This window comes from Heloderma suspectum, chromosome 5 (assembly GCF_057233095.1).
Source record: "Heloderma suspectum isolate Gila_16-S chromosome 5, 16-S_ref, whole genome shotgun sequence".
Classification (NCBI taxonomy): Eukaryota; Metazoa; Chordata; class Lepidosauria; order Squamata; family Helodermatidae; genus Heloderma; species Heloderma suspectum.
Genome location: NC_139462.1, coordinates 87,671,782 through 87,691,747, shown reverse-complemented (window position 1 = coordinate 87,691,747; position 19,966 = coordinate 87,671,782). Strand labels below are relative to the sequence as shown.

The window sequence follows — 19,966 nt, the reverse complement described above, 5'->3', positions numbered from 1 at the left end:
GTGAAGCGCATCTGGAGGGCACCAAGTTTGGAAACGCTAATTGAGATGCATATAGCACAACTGGAAACTCACAAAACTTCTCCAGTAAATTGCCTCTGCAGTATTAGCGCACAGACACAGCTGAACTGTGCTCAAGCAGCTGGAGAAGCTGGAGAGGGAGCTGGAGCATCAGAAGCTGGAGAAGTTGGAGGAGCTGCTCCACACACACACACACACACACACACAGAGAGAGAGAGAGAAAAGAGACTCTCATGCAAGAACAAAGAATATATATTGCACAGAGACCATCGTCATGCCACCTTTTCAACATGTTTTTAGAAAGAATAACATCTTCAAGCTACTGGCTGGATATACTCACCTTTTGCTTTTCACCTCCCACTCACTGCTGTGAAAGGTAAAAAACAAGCAGTTTGGACGGTAAGTGCAGATGATCCTACATGCAAAGGCATGAGGTGCCAAAACGCTTGCAACAGCAACACCAGAAAACACTTGATTCTGAAAAATGTCCATCTTACAATCTGCATAGAAAATGAATTGGTAAAGTCAAAGTAGTCTAGGCAGCCATCAGATAATCAAGAAATATACATATAGCCACTTTGGCCTGTGATCTGTGAAATCAAATTCTCCAAATTCTTTTGGAATATGTGTACTGTCAGAAATTCCTACTGAAAATGTTTGTGTTGCTGCAGAATGGTACCCTACAGGGCCAATTGCTCCCTAAATCCATATCCTCAACTGAATGAACAAGCTCATTCTGTAGCTTGTGCAAGTCACTATTTCTCAGCATTACCCACCTTGCAATATTGTTGTGAGAATAAGTTAACAAAATGTAATAAGATTGTTAAAGTTCTTGGTGACGTCAAATATGCTATAACAATGATCACATAATAATATTCATATTCATATCTACATCATTTCCTTGTGTATATCAAACCACACAATATTTTAGACTGCATCCTGTATGGGATATAATTGCATGCATTGTATTAACAATATACTATCCTTCCTATTTTCCTTTAGGTTATAAATATTTACCTGTTTCAGCCAGTTGACAGGATTTTAATGAGAATCCAGATACAACATCTGGAAGATGCCTTATTTGGGTTGGTGATCCTGTGCTGGTATACTTCAAGTAGCATTTATTACTGAATGAGAAAGAGGGGAGATAATATTTACAAATGCATGCATTGGCTCATATTCTTCGGACTCCCTATGGACTCTCTGATCTGTTACAGATATGTAGTGCGTCAAAAGGGGATATTTTTCTCCCTCTCTAGAACTCAGGATGGGTCACCCAATAAAAATGGCTGGTATATAAGGAAAAGAAAGCACTTCTTCAGACCACTCATCATTAACTTACAGAATTCAGGACCGTAAGTGTCAGGGTGGACACTGAGCCCATAAAATCCCAGAGTAGTTCTGATTCTGAGGAAGAGCAGTCGCTCCTGGGAGAGGAGCGCGCTCCTCTTTCCCAGGACCAACAGCTGACGGAGATTCCTCCCACCAGCATTCCTAGTTTAGTTAGCAGTCCAGGGAATGACCAAGCACAGATAGCAGACTTGGTGGATGCGCGACGCAGATGCAGAGAGTGGCGCCAGATGGAGGGCGCGGAAAGGAGGCGAAGTGCCAGGTTGGCGTGCAAACAACGGCTGCACCCAGAGGCTCCAAGGGAAAAGGGGAGGGACTCTCCCTAGTCCTTAAGTTCAGGGGTCTGCCAGTAATTCCCTTTCAAACGGGGACCAACTGTTCCAACTTAGGGCATAGGTACTGTGCTGCTCAGATCTAGTTGCAATCGGTATAGTTGTTAAGTTGTAAAAGAAGAATAAAGCTTTGAAAGGAATTCCTTTGTCTGTGTCTGGACTTGGCTACTGGTTTAGACAGAGAGAGACCTCCAAGGAGTCCTTGACAGTAAGATGTGATGATGCCTGATAGCTTAGGGACAAAGTAGACATTATTTTAATTGCATAGCACGTAGTTGAGACTTATCTCTTCTTTTACTCTAGGGTAAGTGCGCATGGCCCCAATTCAGACTGGAACCACCTCACACTGAGAAGGGAGGATTAAATCTTACACACACATACACACACTATTTGCTTCCTGAAATCCCCCACCTCACCCAGGTCTGGGATAAAAACAGGGGAGAACTCTCCATTGGAGAGCTTAAGAAAAGGATTGAGCACATTTTATGGAGAGTGTATTTATCAATGAGTGTTAACGATGCTACCTAAATATTGGGACGTTGTAGTCCCCTTTCTTGACACCAGATGTTGAAGACAAAAAATGGGAGTAGGGCAATGTTCCCTTCATTTTAAACATTATTTTCAAAGGCATGTGCTGTAAATATGTTATCTTTAAAGTCCTTGAGTATTTATTTTTTTTTTAGAAAGATAAAAATTATTTGCATGTCACACACATACACAGTGTCTCATTTTGAGGGACTTTGGGTTCTTCCATACAGACAGCTCCTAGTGCTAGCAATCAAAAGGTATTGTGCAGCTATGCCATCTTTGCTTCCTTAACAGACTTATTTGTGGTTAAACAAAAAACAAAAAAGACAGAAGCAGTGCTGGAAAAACACCGGAGGGCTACAAATAGATGTCAACTGGACCCCCTGCCAAATTCATTATTTGAGGCAAGGTGTTTGCACAATAAAAAGCCTCTTCTGGAAGCAACCTTAGATTATTAGTAAATGTACACATGTGTAAACTGATCTTTGGATTATTGAAATTGTTTGAAGTAGTGCTTTGAATTATTGTTTAGATAGATATATAACATAGACCTGAACAGAGAGGGTTGGACCCAGATATAGGTGGGTGCAACTGGGTTGGCAGAAGTGGATTTCACTGCCCCTTCCTTCCCATGGCAGCCCCCTGAAAATCCAGCATGGAGGGTTGGGGGACCCTGCTGCATGGGGTGAGCTGTGGTGCAGGGCAGGGAGGGGGGATTCCTAAAACTCAGGTATATTTGCCAGGCATTGCACAATGGGAATTAACTTTGCAGTATGCAAAGTATTGCTGGACCTTTCCATGAAGCATCAACAGAGAAGAATGAACAAACTATACCAGTGCAAAGATTAAAAAAATTATTCTGGGTCTTAACAACAACAACAACAACAACAACAACAACAACAACATTTCTGCTTTACTGTTGCTATGATTATATAATAATATTTATTTATTTATTTATTATTAAATTTATTAATCGCCCATCTGGCTGGTCACCCAGCCACTCTGGGCGATGTACAACATACAATAAAAACAGTTTAAAACAATAAAATTCTACAATAAAAACATTTTCTAAAATACCCTAACCCACCCCAAATGCCTGCCTGAACAACAACGTTTTTAATGCACGACGGAAGCTCATTAAAGAGGGGGCATGATGGAGTTCCCTAGGGAGGGAGTTCCACAGAATAGGGGCCAACACAGAAAAGGCCCTCTCCCTCGTCCCCACCAGTCTAGCAGTCCTGGCTGATGGGACAGAGAGAAGGCCATCCAAGGCTGATCTTGTTAAGCGGCCTGTCTGGTGCTGCTGGAGGCGCTCCTTAAGATAGGCTGGGCCGGAACCATATAGGGTTTTAAAGGTCAAAACCAACACCTTGAATTTGGCCCGGAAAACAACTGGTAACCAGTGCAACTCCTTCAGCACCGGAGTGATGTGATCTCGCCGGCGGCTGCCTTTAATCAGGCGAGCCGCCGCGTTCTGTACCAGCTGCAGTTTCCGAACCGTCTTCAAGGGTAACCCCACGTAGAGCGCATCACAGTAGTCTAAACGAGAGGAGACCAGGGCATGTACTACCGATGGGAGCAGATGGTCGGGAAGGAAGGGGCGCAGCCACCATATCAGATGGAGTTGATACAGCACTGTCCAGCTCACAGCTGACACCTGAGCCTCCATGGACAGCTGGGAGTCCAAAATGACCCCCAGGCTGCGGACCTGGTCTTTCAAGGGTAGCCGTACCCCATTCAACACCAGGTCAGCATCCCCCAGCCTCCTCTTGTCTCCCACCAAAAGTACCTCGGTCTTGTCAGGGTTCAGCTTCAGCCTATTCCTCCCCATCCAGCCACTCACCGTCTCCAGACATTTGGACAGGGATTCTACGGCCAACCTTGGTGAAGATTTAAACGAGAGGTAGAGCTGCGTGTCATCCGCATATTGATGACACTGCACCCCAAATCTCCTGATGATAGCCCCCAGCGGCTTCACATAGAAGTTAAATAGCATCGGGGAGAGGATGGAACCCTGTGGCACCCCACAAGTGAGTGGCCATGGGTCCGAAACCTCCTCTCCCAGTGCTACCCTCTGGTACCTGCCGGAGAGGAAGGACCGGAACCATCGCAATACGTTGTCCCCAATGCCCAACCCCTCCAGGCGGTCCAGGAGGATACCGTGGTCAACGGTATCGAAAGCCACTGAGAGGTCGAGGAGAACAAGGAAGGAGCATTCACCCCTATCCAGAGCCCTCCTCATATCATCTACCAAGGCGACCAAGGCCGTTCCTGTCCCATGCCCAGGCCTGAAGCCCGACTGAAATGGGTCTAGATAATCAATTTCTTCCAAGTGTGCCTTCAACTGCACCTCCACCACCCGCTCAATCACCTTGCCCAAAAATGGCAGATTTGAGACTTGGCGAAAGTTGTTCAAAACTTGAGGATCCAAGGAGGGCTTCTTTAAGAGCGGTCTTATCACTGCCTCCTTGAGGGCTGATGGCATCACTCCCTCCTCAAGGGAGGCATTCACCACTGCCTTGATCCCCTCACCCAGTCTCTCTCTGCAGCTCATAATGAGCCAAGATGGGCAAGGATCAAGTAAGCAGGTGGTCGGCCATACCGATGAAAGCACCTTGTCCACTTCATCAGGAGGAAGAAGCTGGAACCGATCCCACAAAACCGGTTTGCCACAGGCCACCTCTTGCTCACTAACTGTATCCACAGCATGCAGAGTAACACACCTAATCTGATCAATTTTATCTGCAAAGTGCCTTACCAAGGCCTCACAGGAGGCCTTAGAATGCTCCAGTGGTTCCGGAACCACAGGACCGACCAGGCTCCGGACCACTTGGAACAGCCTCCTGGGGCAGCACTCTGCAGACGCGATGGAGGCAGCATAATATTCCTTTTTTGCTGCCTTCACCGCCACGTGATAGGCTGAAGATACAGCTCTAGCCGGTGTCTGATCGTCTTTGGAGCGAGACTTCCGCCACCGGCGCTCTAGCCGTCTCACCTCCTGTTTCAGAGCTCGTAACCGTGGATTGAACCATGGTGCAGTCCGAGCCCTGTTCAGGGGGAGAGGGCATTTCGGAGCCACCTGATCTAATGCCCCAATGATTGCGGCATTCCAGCCACCCACCAGGGTCTCGACCGAGTGGCCGTTGGCATGCCCCAGAGAATCCCCAAGCGTGTTCAGGAATCTATTTGGATCCATAAGACGCCTGGGGCAGACCATTTTAATGGGTCCTCCACTCCTGCGGAGGGGTTGTGGAACCGAGAAGTCCAACGTCACCGGATAGTGATCTGACCATGACAAGGGGGTGGTGGATATACCCCCGACTTCCGGATCACTCCCCACTTCTCTAGAAACAAACACAAGGTCTAGTGCATGACCAGCTACATGGGTGGGCCCAGTTAGAATATGGTGCAGCTCCATGGTCTCCATGAAGTCCCGAGGTGCTCCTGTGAGGATGGCCTCCGAATGTACGTTGAAGTCCCCCAACACCAGTAAGTTAAGGGACTGTACACGCACATCAGAGACCACCTCAAGCACCTTGGCCAGGGAGTCAGTCGTGCAGCGGGGTGGACAGTACACGAGCAGACTCCCTTCGGGCCCAACCTCCAGTACATGCACTCAGCAACCTTGGTCTCCCAGAGAGGGGGTCTGGTGAAGACCAAGGACTCTCGGTAGATAACAGCCACTCCCCCTCCCCGATCCCCAGCCCTCGGCTGCTGTGCATACGAAAATACGAATAATAATAATAATAATAGATCAATAATCATAACATCAACAAAGCAGAGGGTTTTTAAAAAGGTTTTGACAGAGCACAAAGATGTCCTGGTAAATTCAAGGTACCTTGTAAACAGTTTAAAATAGGTGTTAGCATTTTCTTATTACTACTCAAGACAAAATAATCTAATATTAAGATAAATGAGTCATGCTATTGCACTGTTCATAGTCTGTATTTGACTCCTGACATGCCAGGTCATTTGGAGTATACTGCACCTGGCATGCCCCCAAATTGATCAATCCAGCTTGAGCCATTTTGAACAATTTCATTCAATCTGATGATGATTGGAAGTACTATTATTTATGTATTTATTATTTAGAGCATTTTTACCCCAGTCTTCAGCTGGAAAAGGCTCCCAGAGTGGCTTACAAAGGTTGTTACTACTGTCCAGTGAAGTAGACACAGGCTTTCTTCACATGGAACTTTTATCCTGCGATTGGGATTGCTCTTTCACGGACGTTTGGGGGCTCTTTACATGATGCTATGATCCTCCAAGCTGTCTCCTGCACTAAATGCCCTTTGTTCCATTCTGAATAGATCACAGATAATGAGCTATCAAATTACCCTGTTGTGTTCTGCTTGAGTTCCTTCTGTGAAAAGAGGGAAAGCGGCAAGAAGAGGAGCGATATCAATGAAAGATAATGGAAGATTCAGATACTGGGAGAAGGAGGGGGAAAGGAAGTGGGTGAAAAAGGGAGTCGTTGTGATCCTGCATTTAAAACAGAAGCAGAAAGCCCCATTTTAAATGCAGGAATTTAGGCTAGTGTAGAGATGCACATAGACTTGGGTACCAATGGTCATAGCCAATGCTGTTGACAATGCAATCCCTATACATGTCTACTCAGAAGTAAGTCCCTTTGAGTTCAATGGGGCTTACTCCCAGTTAAGTGGACATAGGATTGTAGCCAGGGTATAGGATTGCTCCAGAAGACTATTGCTCATTTACATAAGCGGTACATTACTGGCATAATGAATAAAAATTGACAGAAATACATGTTGTCCTGTATCAGAAAGATTGTGGGATTTCTGACTGAAACCTAAACTCAAACAGAAAAATGAGGACTGTCTTAAAATATTCTCTTTGAGTGAGTTTATATAGTGTCTGCATTTTAAACACATTCATTTTAATGTGACTTATGTCTAAAACAAAATGTCCTCAGTCCAGATACACATACAGCCAAACTACAAGTTACACTTATCGTGTAGCATGTAGCTCAGAGCTGTCTTTTCTTTACTCAGGTATAAGTGCATACCGCCCTCATTCTGACTGGGACCACCACACTCCAGAAGAGAAGGACTAAAGTTTCTCCCCTACTAGTTTTTTTTTTTTCCCTTCCTGAAATCCAAGGGAGGTTCCCCCCCCCTTTTTAATGTCCTCCCCCCATGCTGTGGAAATTACAGGGAAAAAAACAGGAGAGCTTTAATCCTCCTCTCCTGGAGCATGGTGGTCCCAATCTGAATTGGGCCCATGCACACTTACATTACAGTAAATAATAAAAAAAACCAGAATGTGTGATTGGCGTGATGTGTAGTTTGTCTCTTAGTTCTAAGTTCCACTGCAACCCAAGATCAAGTTAATTATTATTCATTCATTTCCCATCATTTTCAATGGACTGAGTCCCAACTAACTTTAGCTGGATTGGGGATGAGGACTTGAAAGTAACAGCCTAATCTTATGTCCCGCTGTACTAGGGTAGAGGATTCTAGGATCCCAGAATCAACACAGGGAACTGTTTAACTGCTTGTCCCACTGCAGGAAGTTTACCCCAGCCTTTGCACTGACATAGCAGAAGCTGGCTTCTTGGCCAGCTCTCTCCTTCTCCTGTAAAGCATAGTTGCGCCCTGCAAACTGTGTCAACAACAATTTGTTACAGCTAATTTCATGTTCAGTTTATTGATCCAGGAATAAAGAGGCTGTGTTACTGTTTCCTGATATGGCGAGTGCATCCAAGCAACCCATCCAAGTCTCACTTGCCATGTATAGGATATTGTACATGGAATAAGTTGCCATCAGGGGTCTGGAATAAGTTGCCATCAGGGGTCTGCCATGCTCCATCACTGCAGGCTTTTCAGAAGGCCTCGAAACATATTATTTTACTCTGGCCTTCTCCTGATATGATTGCTGTTGTTGCTGCTGCTGTTGTTTTTATTGCTGGTTTTGTTTTTGGCTTTCCTTGTTGTTTTCCTTGCTGTTTTTATCACTTTTAAATATTGTATCAGTTTTATGTGTTCTGTTGTTCTCCTCTGCCTTGGGAGGGCTTCTGCCCTGAAAGGCAGCCAGGAAATACTTTAAATAAATATGTACATAATACAACATTATTGTAGCTACCACAAGCAAGATGCTACTTGTTAAAGGAGATACATGGTATCAAGGTAACCATCACTGTCTCTCTGGTCCAATAAAAAGAAGCGTGTGAACATTATTTACCGTAAGTCTGGTCTATGAAACGATGCACTGGTGTATGTGAAAAAGTGACAGTGATTCTCATTGGTGCATCTTTTTTGGCAATTGTGATAACTCTCTGCACTCGTTATATTGTAATTTTCTCCTTGAATATCCAGTCCTTGAAAAATGTCCCTGCTGCAGGCTGGAAAAAAGAAGACAGTAGTCTGAAGATGTGAAAGAAAACCAATGGTAAAGCTCCAGAGGGGTCTTCAAATGAGGACTCCCAGAAGTCAAGTTCTAGTGCCTTACCTCCTATGCCACTACCAGCCCTGTCTTATAAAGCCTGGTAGACAGAGGTCTGGGCTTCAAGGACACTGTCAGGCTGAAATGCCAGTCAGCTGACCTCAAAGGCCAATCCCAGTGCACCAGATCCTATAAAGCCCAGAGCTAACTCCTCAGTCCAAGAAATTTATCTGTATTGTGAAAACTCAGCCTAATTCCTTCTCTCTTTTCCCTTCCGCTGCCTCTAATTATGACCCTTATTTATTATATTTATAAGATGCCTATAAAATAAATTCTCCTATTCCCATCAGCTTGCGGTGTGGTTGGAGCTGGGGCTTCCTGTATGTTTTCTCCATCCACAGCTAGCAACGCCCCCCACACACACACCATTCTCCCAGTGCTAGCAACAGAAGGGAAACAGTCATGGTCTTCAGCACATCTAAATGTTTCCCAGGGACAGCGGCATGGTCGACGACTGAGAGGCCATTCAGATAGGAAGGAACATAGGAAGATGCCTTATACTGAATTGGACAGTTGGTCCATCTAGCCCAGTATTGTCGACTGGCAGCAGCAGTAGTTCTCTAGGGTTTCAGGCAGGGCTTTTCCAGCCCTACCTGGAGATGCCGGGGATCAAAGCAGGGACCGTCTGCACCCAAAGCATATGCTGTCCCTCCCCACTCACTGTCACCCCACCACACCTGTTTCACCCCCTTCCCAAGGTCTGAGTTCTGACGTTGGGAGAGGGAACTACCACTGCGTTTTCTACAGTGGCTGGGAGGGTCTTATAGATGGTGGGGATACGAGGTTAGAGCTCTGTCGAATCTCCTGCTGTGAGGTTAGAGCTCTGTCTCCAGCCTCAGAGAGAGAGATCCACTTTATCTGTCACCCCTGGGACACTGTTTAGGGCTTTGTAGGTGTCATAAAACGTTTAAAATAGAATAAAATACAATAAGACACAAAACTCTAAAAATGTAATACAGTATAACACAATAAAAATACAAAATCACATACAAAGCCAGCATGATAAAATACCAAACTGATAAAATGCAATAAAAATGAGGAGATAAAATTAGACAGGAACTAGGCATAGTTAGAAAAGGAATTGAGAATAAAACTGCCAATACCATACTGCCCTTATACAAATCTATGGTGTGACCACACTTGGAATACTGTGTACGGTTCTGGTCACCACACCTAAAAAAAGATATTGTAGAGCTCGAAGTAGTGGAGAAAAGGACAACTAAAATTATCAAGAGGCTGGAGCATCTCCGCTATGAGGGAAGGTTACAACAGCTGGGAGCGTTTACCTTGGAAAAAAGTAGGGTAAGGGGAGACATGATAGAGGTGTACAAAATTATGCATGGTGTGGAAAATGTGGATGGGGAGACATTTTTCTCCATCTCTCAAAATACTAGAACTTGGGGTCATCCTATGAAGCTGATTGGTGAGAGATTCAGGACAGATAAAAGGAAGTACTTCTTCATACAGCACATAGTTAAACTATGGAATTTGCTACCACAGGATGTACTGATGGCAACCAGTTTGGATGGCTTTAAAAGGGGGCTAGACAAATTCCAAGAGGAAAAGGCTATCAGTGGCTACTAGTCTTGATGGCTATGTGCGACCTCCAGTACCAGAGGCAGTGAGCCTATGTACACCAGTTGCTGGGGAACATGGGTGGGAGGGTGCTGTTGCACTCATGCCCTGCTTGTGGGTTCCTGGTTGACAGTTGGTTGGCCACTGTGTGAACAGAATGCTGGACTAGATGGACCCTTGGTCTGATCCAACATGGCTCTTCTTATGTTTTTAAATAACCAGGAGTTAAAAGCCACAAACATATAGCAGGGATTAAAATAGTAAATATTTAAAATAGCAAAGAGACCTGGGAGAACAACAGTAGGGAAACAATGTTGGCACCAGGCACATTTCCCTGGAGAAAGTGTTCCATAATTGGGGGCTATCACTGAAAAAGCCCTTTCTCTAGTAGCCTCCCTCTGAGCTTCAGAATGAGATGTTAACCAGAGAAGAGCCTCCACGGATGACCCGAGGTCACAAATAGATACCTATGGGGAGAGGCATTCCATCAGACATCAAGGTCCCAAGCTGTGAAGAGCTTTGTAAGTCAAACTCATCCTCACTTGACCTCCTGCCTGCTTCTGGCCCTTCCATACTGGTTTTGCTGCCTCCATTCTTGATCTTTGCTATGTTCCTGCTTTTGGTCCTTCAGACTCTGATCTGCCACCCCTGGAACTTGGCCATATTTTGGACCATGTTCCTGTCCCCCGACCCCTGAGCAGACAACTAGTTCTCTAGGGCCTCAGCACCCAACAGCCTGGGGCAGAGCCCTGCTGAGGCCTTGCACTGGTCCACTCCTCAGCTACTTCAAGAGGCTGCAGCTCAGGCCTCCTCACACTCTGCTGCCTTGGACTTGCCCAACCAACCCTGCCCTAAGTAAGGTTGCCTATTGCTATGGGCTGCTGTCAGCCACCGGTTGACAGGGCTGGGAAGGAATTTTACCTGGGGATCAATTGGCTTGTTTCACAGGTTTTTTGCCTTCCTCATCGCAATGTAAGTTGGTTTAAAGGTCAATTCTTAAGCATCATTGTCACAACTTTAGTGCGGATGGCATTGGGCTGGATCCAAGTCAAGGGGAAGGGGGGTACACACCCCACTACCCAGCAGAAGGGGGGTCCCTGGGGGTGGGCCACAGGGCTCCAGCCCAGCTTGGGGGCTGGCATGCCAGTGCCATTCACATGGGGGCAGGAGGGAAACATGTGAACGGCCTACACCGTGGCATGGTCAACCCCATGCTCTGGCCAAAACCTCCCCTTTGGGGCCACTCAACACTCAGGCTGGGATGTGAATCAGTCAGCAGGTGGGCTGGCCGATGATCGGATCCAGCCCCATACCACGTCAAACTCTAGGCTGTAACCACTAGAGTTGTGGCCAGTTTATAACCCAATTTTGTCTCCGTGTGGTTATTGGTAGAGCTTCCTGGACGGTCACCCAATAAGCACTCTGGATGCAAGCATCCATTCAGATAGGTAGGGCACAGAATGTGAATTCCTAATTGATTTTTCCAGCCCACTGTTGGCATTCTGTTTGTGCTCTATCCAGTTGAGATTGCTTTTGCTCACTTTGAAGCATCTCTCGCTCACTTTCTTACTTCCACTGCATCTGTCTCCTCTCCCTTTTCTTTATTTACTGCCTCACTCCTCTTCACTCTCATACTAAAAAAAAACCTGTTTTCCAAGCCCAGATTCTCTGTTTCCACCATTCTATGCCCCCCACTATTGCCTTTGGCTGCTCCTTACCAATCACACCCAATCCCAGTCTCTCTTCAGAAGTTAAGCAGAGCCAGACCTGGTTAGTCCTTGGATGGGAGACTACCTGGGAATACTAAGTGCTGTAGGTACTCTGTTAAAAGAACAGGTTGTAGCTCAGTGTTAAAACATGAAAGGTTCCAGCAGGTGCCCTAGCATCTTCACATAGGGCTGGCAAAGACTTCCTGTATGAAACGCAGGAGACCTGTAGAGTGCACTGACCTAGATGGACCACTGTTTTGTCTTGGTACAAGGCAGCTTCTAGCTTCCGTTGACTACTTTGTGCGGTCTCTGAACAATCAGATCTTACCAGTGATATAAGGACATTGTTTCCGAGAATGTCCAGAGATTACTCCTTCCAGAGGTATCTTTTCCAACTCTTGAATAGCAGCATCTTTCAGGAAGCATGAAAATCTATTATTAAGGAAGGAAAAAAGCACATTATTAATATATATGCATTTCTGATTCACCAAAAACAATCCCCCCCCCAAAGAAACAATTGCCTCCTCCCTTCCCTCCCCACTGTCGAAATTTAACAGTAGGCTCCTTGGAAGGAACCTCTCTTGTTTGCGTCTGTTTCATTATAAAGCCCCTTCCTTGTATATTGACAACACAATATACACATATACATAATTCATCAGGCAGATACCCAGTGACCTGAACATTACCTTGCGGCATGGTCTGGCCAATTTCCTGGCACATAGGTGTATAATAGACATGTTGGATGATATGTGCACACTGTTTGGCAGTACTTGGCATTTGGGGCATAAACCTTGGAAATATCTCCTCCTCGGAGATATATGTTTTTGTAGTGCTGATTCACACATTCTGAGGAATAAAGAGAATGCACAGTGTTAGCCTATGTTCATCTGCAGTCAGAGGATCTTAGTTGTGTGTCCCATCTGGCGTTCAGTTTGGATCAGCCATTCCCTCCATTTACGATATTCAGATAGTGAGTGCTGTTGCTTATGAAGTCAAAGCAGCAAGAGCCATGCACAAGAGGGAGGGATCAGTAGGCTTGGGGGGATCACAGAGCTTGCAGACTTTCAAAATATCTTGGGGGGGGAACCCTAATGAGGAACTCTGCCCAATGAGGACTGAGCATGTTCAGTCACCACAGAACGCTGACTGACTGTTGGGAAAACAGAAACTGGAGATAGAATCCTGAAGAGGAATACTCCATACTATAACATTTGGTTGAAGATCCCATTTGTGTGCTTGAAGAAGCCATAGAGCTTTTCTAGATAAGGCTTTTACCCTGCCACTTTACTGTAGCTTCTGCTTTTGGATTCTTTGTGGGATTAAGGTCGGCTGCTTTACACGTGTTTTTTTCCTGGGTTTTTTCCTTCTCTGCCTTTTCATATATTCTGCTACATATCCTCTAGGTTGTGCTGTAGTACAGCAGAATTGCATAACTACAGTAGCTTTTCATTCTGCCATTCTCCCAAATCCCAGACCTACTCTGATAATTAAAAAGAAAACATGAAAAAGCTTGGAAAGCTTGGGAGAGGCCTTGGAAGAGGAGGAGGAGGTTGTCTAAAGCACCCACAAATTACCATGAGTGAAGAATCACAAGCCTACAATAAATTCCTCATGTAGAAAAGCTCTTAGCCAACCATCCTTACTCGCCACATTGCTATCCTGCTCTTTTTGTGTGTGCCAGTATTTCTGATCACCTTTAGCTTTTTCATTTAAATTTCATTTAAACTGAGGTGGATGGAGACTCTTGAGTCCACCCCATCATTTGGATAACGCATGTTGAGATTTCTAATAACCCCACCTCCACCCTAAATAAATTTGCTCCGCTTCATGCTGCTTTAGGCAAATAGCTTCTCAATTTGAAAATCTGCTTGAATCTCCATTATGTAAAGGTACCGTGAAGGCATATAAAGACATCTGAGGGACCCTGGACTGGAGTGACAAGATCAATTCCCATCTGCTTTGTGTAGGCATAGTTTGCTACAGTCATGAGAAAATCTATCACTGAGTTCCCAAATGGTATCTAAAATTCACGGTCAAACTAGACATTATTGAAGCAACCAGCGATTGGGTAAACCACCTTTTCAAAATACATTGCAGTTGCTGGGTTGGGGGGCTAATCCAACTCAGATGGGGGAGGCTTAACCCCTTTGTCCCCACTGTGAGCAAGCCCCCACACCTGCTATTTGAAATGGAAATGAAGTCCCATTGCAGCAAATAGGAGGAGTGTGTGTGTTTTTTCAAATGCAAATAACAGATGCAGGGTGAAGGTGTAGCTGATCCTGATCAGGACCACAGTGGGAGGCAAAGGGTTCAAGCTCCATACCCTTATGCTAGGATCCCCATCCAGATCAGGGATCTCACACCTGCAATTTACTTTAAATTAAAAAGCCATTTCCCCAGTTGCTAGCTGAGTGGATAGCATCTGTCTAGTTGGCTTCAAGTTCCTCAACTAATTCAGACCTAAACTTTCCTTGACTGTTAGCATCAAAGATAGGAATTCATGACCAAATATACTAATTTGGAGAGCCTTCGTTCACACCAAAATCCAAAGTGCTGCAGCTCTTCCACCCCTAAATGGTACCTTAGTTAATGTAAAAGTCACACTTCACCACCTATGCCTGTTAAATAACACCAGGTTTCAACCTGCCCAACAAGAGTTTGTAGATTGGAACATACAACAATTGGTCTTAGATTTATATTTTTCCCTATTTTGTCAGCAGAACAGGCATTGTGAAAATGCCAGATTGGAATAGTTTTCTAATCGAATTTTGCAAGTCAAAGGAAGTAAATAATTGACACAGTCAGACACTGAAAAAGGCACAGTGGAGCTCAACTTTCCCTTGATTGCTGCCTTTCAGATCCCCCTGAAACCACCTACAGCGTCTTAATTCACAGCAAGATTTGTGTGTTTAAAGTGATTGATGTTCCCATGGAAGTCTTTTCAACTTAATAATATGCAACTACTACTGATGGATGCCTTCTACACTTTTTGCTTTTAAACCATAATAGGTTGTGTCATGCTTGTAACTAGCCGCTTGCCTAGTTAGCTGTGGCAAGCAAGGATCACAGGTGACCAGGCAGGAACCTCTACAAATTAGGCGCTTTCTTTTCTTTTTCAAGACACATATAACTAAGTTGAGTGTATTGTGGGCAGACAGGCTAGTAAACATTTTGCAAGCGACAAGCGGATCTGCAACAAAACTTTTTAGTAGAGACAGCTGTTCAAGGTTCAAGCCAACCAATCATCATGACCTGTTCCAGAATACACGATTCCATCTGCATTCCATTCCTATCATTTTCTACCCCCTCACACACATACACCCAAATAGTCAGTCAGCATTCTATGACCACTGAGCATGCATTCTATGACCAGCATTCTATGACCTCCCTGAGCAGGGGAGGTGGGGGTACCCCTTAGTTTTTTTCTAAAGAGTTTTGTACTTCTGTATCTGATTCCCCCAAGCCTGCTGATACCTCTGTCTTGAGATGGGAAGGTGCTGTTTTGGCTACATAAGGATCTATGCTCAAGGAAGACACAGAAGGGAGAATTTCTCTTCTAAGAAAATGTAAGCTGCAACATAACCACACAACATCTAAGAATAGTTGCCATATGCAAATGTATGTAGATTTAATTAATTGAACTCATATAATTAACTTACAACACAATCCTATGGACCGAAGTTTGCAGTCCTCTGTCCAGTTATCCACTGAACTCAGTACTGCTTGCTAAATGTGAATAAGACCAGATGGTATGGTTTCTTTAATCAGGTGACTTTCCTAATTTAATTTTTTTTTTTTTTAAGCTTAAGGGTCACTATGAAATCAATTGAGCAAGTAGCAGGAACACACCTGCTCACTATGGTCCTCCCACACAATTGGTCCTTTGGCCACACTGCCCAAGTGTCCTGTATCCTGTGTTAGTGAGAAGGGGGCCCAATGCATACAGGACCCCTTTCTCGTTAATGCATGGCCACCAGGGTTATGGGCAATGGATGGCATCAACATGGGACAAGCTTGGCCAGCAGGCAGTTTCCCACAACCTCCTCACCAGTACATGAGGGGGTTGTATGAACACACCTTGAGTAGCAAAACATGCTTTTGAAAGGGGAGCCCTCCGAAGCATCACTGTATATGCAGCAACTTTCCTCTTATAGCCCTTTGATTCTGGTCCAGTGGTGGAGTGGCAAAATTATGAAGTGGGGGCGTTAGTCATAATAGTCAGCATAACCATGTCCCTAAGATGAGTCCCACAATGCGGGCAGTTGTGTTGATCCATATTAATAAACCAGTTCTAGCAGTTTTCATCTCTACAAGGAGCAGGTTTTTGGTAAAGCTAATGAGTTTTAACTGCCCATTCAAGACCAAGCCACCTCAAAACAGGAATGTACGAATCCCTTACCTTGCTCCGCTGAGGGGCATCCGCAGTGGGGGGGAGGTGATCCGTCCCTCCCCCCGGAATCCTGCCCAGCCGCAGCTGGACTTCCGGCCGCTGCCAGGCTGCAGCTGCAAATGGCGTCCGCTACGCCGGCCGCCATTTGCGTCCCTGTCAAGCCGTGATAGGCTGCATAAGTATCTACGTAGCCTATCACAGCAAAGAGCAGGGGCGCAAATGGCGTAGCGGCCGCCATTTGAGTCCCTGCCTTTTGCCATGATAGGCTATGTAGATACTTATGTAGCCTATCACGGCTTGGCAGGGACGCAAATGGTGGCCGGCATATCGGCCGCCATTTGTGGCCGCAGCCCAGCAGCGGCCCAAAGACCACTCGGAGCCACCGCTGGAGCCAGGTAGGCTGCATCCCGGGGGGATTACGCGGGGTGGGGGGGATTGCTCCATTCTGCCATGGACTCGGGGGGGGGGCGGATTCTTTAGAATCCGGCCTCACTAGAGTCCGTGGCGGAATTCTCCAACATCCCTACTTCAAAATTCTTTGCATTACAGCAGAGGACAATATCTTGTTGTTGGAAAAACTAATTTTCCCCCCAGCTATTGTGAGGATTGCCACTAAGCTTAGAGGGAACAGGGGCATCTGAGTGGGTGGCAAATGATGTCCGAGTCCCTGCTAGTCAAACACTGCCTGTCCCTATGAGCCCTGGCTCCACTACATCACTGTAATCTGGTCATTTTTAGGACTCGTTTTCAAAAATGTACATAAGTTTCTTTCTTTCAATGGTAGCTTTAAAATGTCCACAAGTTTCAGGCTAGACCAAGACATTTTGCTGCCTGAGGCAGAGCAGCAAATAGTCCCCCACCCCACCCCCCGCAAGTCACTGTGCACTGTACTCAAAACCAGCCAAGTTATGTTGACATATGGGACCAAAAATCCCACAAGCACCTCTCCCTGAAAAAAAAATACAATACCAGCAAATTGAATAACAATTTGCCACCCATTCATAATACCCAAATCAGCTCTGTGTAATGGTTTGGCCCACAATGACAGGATTATGTGTTTATACATTCCCGTGTTCACTAACAGTAACGCTTCTATCCAATGTTAAGTTTGGTAAAACAAACAAAACAAAACTGCACTTTGAGGCAACACCAGCTTCCCACATTTTAATGGAATGTGCTACCAATTTTTGTCAAACCCCAAGGATTGGATCAAAGGTAGCTTTGTGCAAGTGGAAAGCGCTTCTGCTCACACAAAGGGAGGCACCCCATTTTCACCAGTCTCCCATCTACTATAGCCTCCAACCCTCAGGAACAGCTTTTGCGGGACATGGTTGGTTACAGTTTCAGGATGAACTAGCAAATATCAGGGTGCCCCACCTTATAAAAGTGGAGGTGCTTTCTGCTGGCACAAAGTCACCACAGGATATGACCCCAAATCATCTGCCAGATTTGTCTACACTGAAGTTGCAAGCTAGTTTGGTAAAAATCTGTTGAAATCTGTCAAAAATATTTCCAACTTCTAGCAAAAGTTATTTGGCCACCCCAGAATTGGAGAGTGTTTGGATTTCCCCCAGTGTTATTAGTTAGATAAACTATTAATGTTCCAGATTTTAGCTTTTGAGCTTGTTTGGAAGGACGTGGAATTTAGGCATATATTCATAAATCAGCATATATAAGAGAAGCAACTGTTTATATAGAGGTACTTACCATTATGTACTGAAGAAAACAACACAATGAAATAAAATGTTTGAGAAATCCAAGCCATCCTAAAAATAAATGCAATAAATACTTTAATGCCTATTTTTAAAGTGTACTATAATTAATCCGGCCAGCAGCATTTCTCTAGAGTTCTTCTTTGCAGGATCACAGGGCAAGTTTAACTAAATGGGCACCCCGGTTGTGAATAACATTGCTCAGTGATTTAAAGAAGTGTAGTGTTTCGTTACATAAAAATGAATCTGTTGTGTTCACATCTATATTTAAAAAATCTGTTTAGAATTATTGTTAAAAAGAAGCTTTAATTTAGCATATTCAGCGCAATCCTTTTATGCCAAGCCATGTACTTTTTCATGACATCCAACCCAGCTGCCTAACATGGCCACCTAATGATAGGGTCAGCCCAGGATTTATCGTAAAAGTTTGAGAGAGCAATCTTATGATCGCTAGACATTGCCTAGAGGGTCACAGGATATTGCAGTTTATGGGAACTGAGGTCAGAGCCAGCACTCCGACCGCAGCTGCCAGGAGCCATGCTCCCTGCCCCCTCACCTGCTTGTAGGTGGTGCGGTTCTCGCCCGTATCCAAGCTCGGAAGGTGAAAAGGTGGAGTGTGAAAAGGGGGTGGTCCCAGGGGATGGGAGGAGTCTGTGGAAGTCATCACTTTACTCAGCTTCCTATGCGGCACGCGGCCTCCCCTGCCCCACTTCGATGACCCCAGCTAGACAGCCAAAATTGGCCGTCTAGCCACAAAAGCAGGTCATCTGGAGCATGGCGGAGAGGATCCTCTCCATCCTCCAAACACCCTGCACTGGATACTTGGCAACCTCCAACTTCCCAATAGATTAATCACTAAGGGCGCAATCCTATCTATTAAATTTGCATATGGTTAAAAACAATAGTTCCAAAGTAAGAAGCATACTTTTCTTTGTATATATATGGTGCTCACGTGTGTCATAGGAGGCAAAGCTTTAGAAGGGCCATTCCCTTCTGAGAGAGAAAAAAGTGAAATCTCTCTTTTACTTCTTTTTTTATCTGCTTTCCAAATACTCAGAGGCACCTTTTTAATCAATTAAGTTTTTATTGATTAATCTATCCAATTAATTGATTAAACTCCACAGTCCTAGTAATAAATTATTTTTAAGTTCTGCAGCTAACCTTAACCAATACTGATTTCTTATATTAGCCGCCTGGCTGGAAGCAATTCAAAAGTAAGTAAGCCATGCCGAGAAATCAGATTTCTCCCTCATTTGAAAGCAACATATCTACCAAATAACACATTACCTGAGACAGCTGCTGTGCTAGAAGTAACTTTGCTGCCTGGAGAGATGCAGGGTGCTGTAGTGTATACCCAAGAATGGGGAGAAAGGAAGGGGGAAAAGGAGTACTTAAAAGAAAGAAAAAAACCGATTCATTCTGGTTGTGTTAAGTAATGTTGGCCGCTCATGCCAATGTTTATTCACCCGGGATATTTATGTTTGAGGAAAGCTTGTATTGTAAATATTGCTTCTGCCTTTGGGGGAAAAATGTACAATTGGCTGATGTTAACAGAGCTCCACCAGCACAGAGATTTTTCTTTTTAAAAATAAAGGAAGCATCTTTTCTCAAACTGAATAGCTAAGACCTCTGCTGTGTATCATGGCAACTACATGACATAGAAAAGGGAAACATCAAAGTATACAACTCCCCCCCCCTTTAATTGGAAACCATGTACAAGTGAGCATTCACACATGCACATGCAGAAAGTGCCCAATTCTTTTTGAAGTTTGGTTAATATTTGTCTCAAAACCTATTTAAATGACTTAGAACCAATTATATGCTTTGGTGTGACATCTTGTTTTGATGCTGTCTAAAGAAGTGGAATCCTACAATATTGTGTTGGCAGTT

At 44.8% G+C, this 19,966-nt stretch overlaps 1 protein-coding gene across 1 annotated transcript in view; it reads right to left on the bottom strand.

Moving 5' to 3' along the window:
* Positions 1-19,510, bottom strand: part of KLKB1 (kallikrein B1) — a 43,584-nt gene extending 24,074 nt beyond the window's left edge. The window contains exons 1-7 of the mRNA XM_084856628.1: positions 19,364-19,510; positions 18,072-18,130; positions 12,661-12,820; positions 12,303-12,406; positions 8,430-8,589; positions 1,036-1,145; positions 359-518 (exon numbers count right to left, since the gene is read on the bottom strand). Coding sequence (XP_084712754.1) covers positions 359-518; positions 1,036-1,145; positions 8,430-8,589; positions 12,303-12,406; positions 12,661-12,820; positions 18,072-18,129 — 752 coding nt within the window. The 5' untranslated portion in view covers position 18,130; positions 19,364-19,510. The remainder of the gene's footprint in view (positions 1-358; positions 519-1,035; positions 1,146-8,429; positions 8,590-12,302; positions 12,407-12,660; positions 12,821-18,071; positions 18,131-19,363) is intronic.
* Positions 19,511-19,966: the final 456 nt, after the last annotated feature.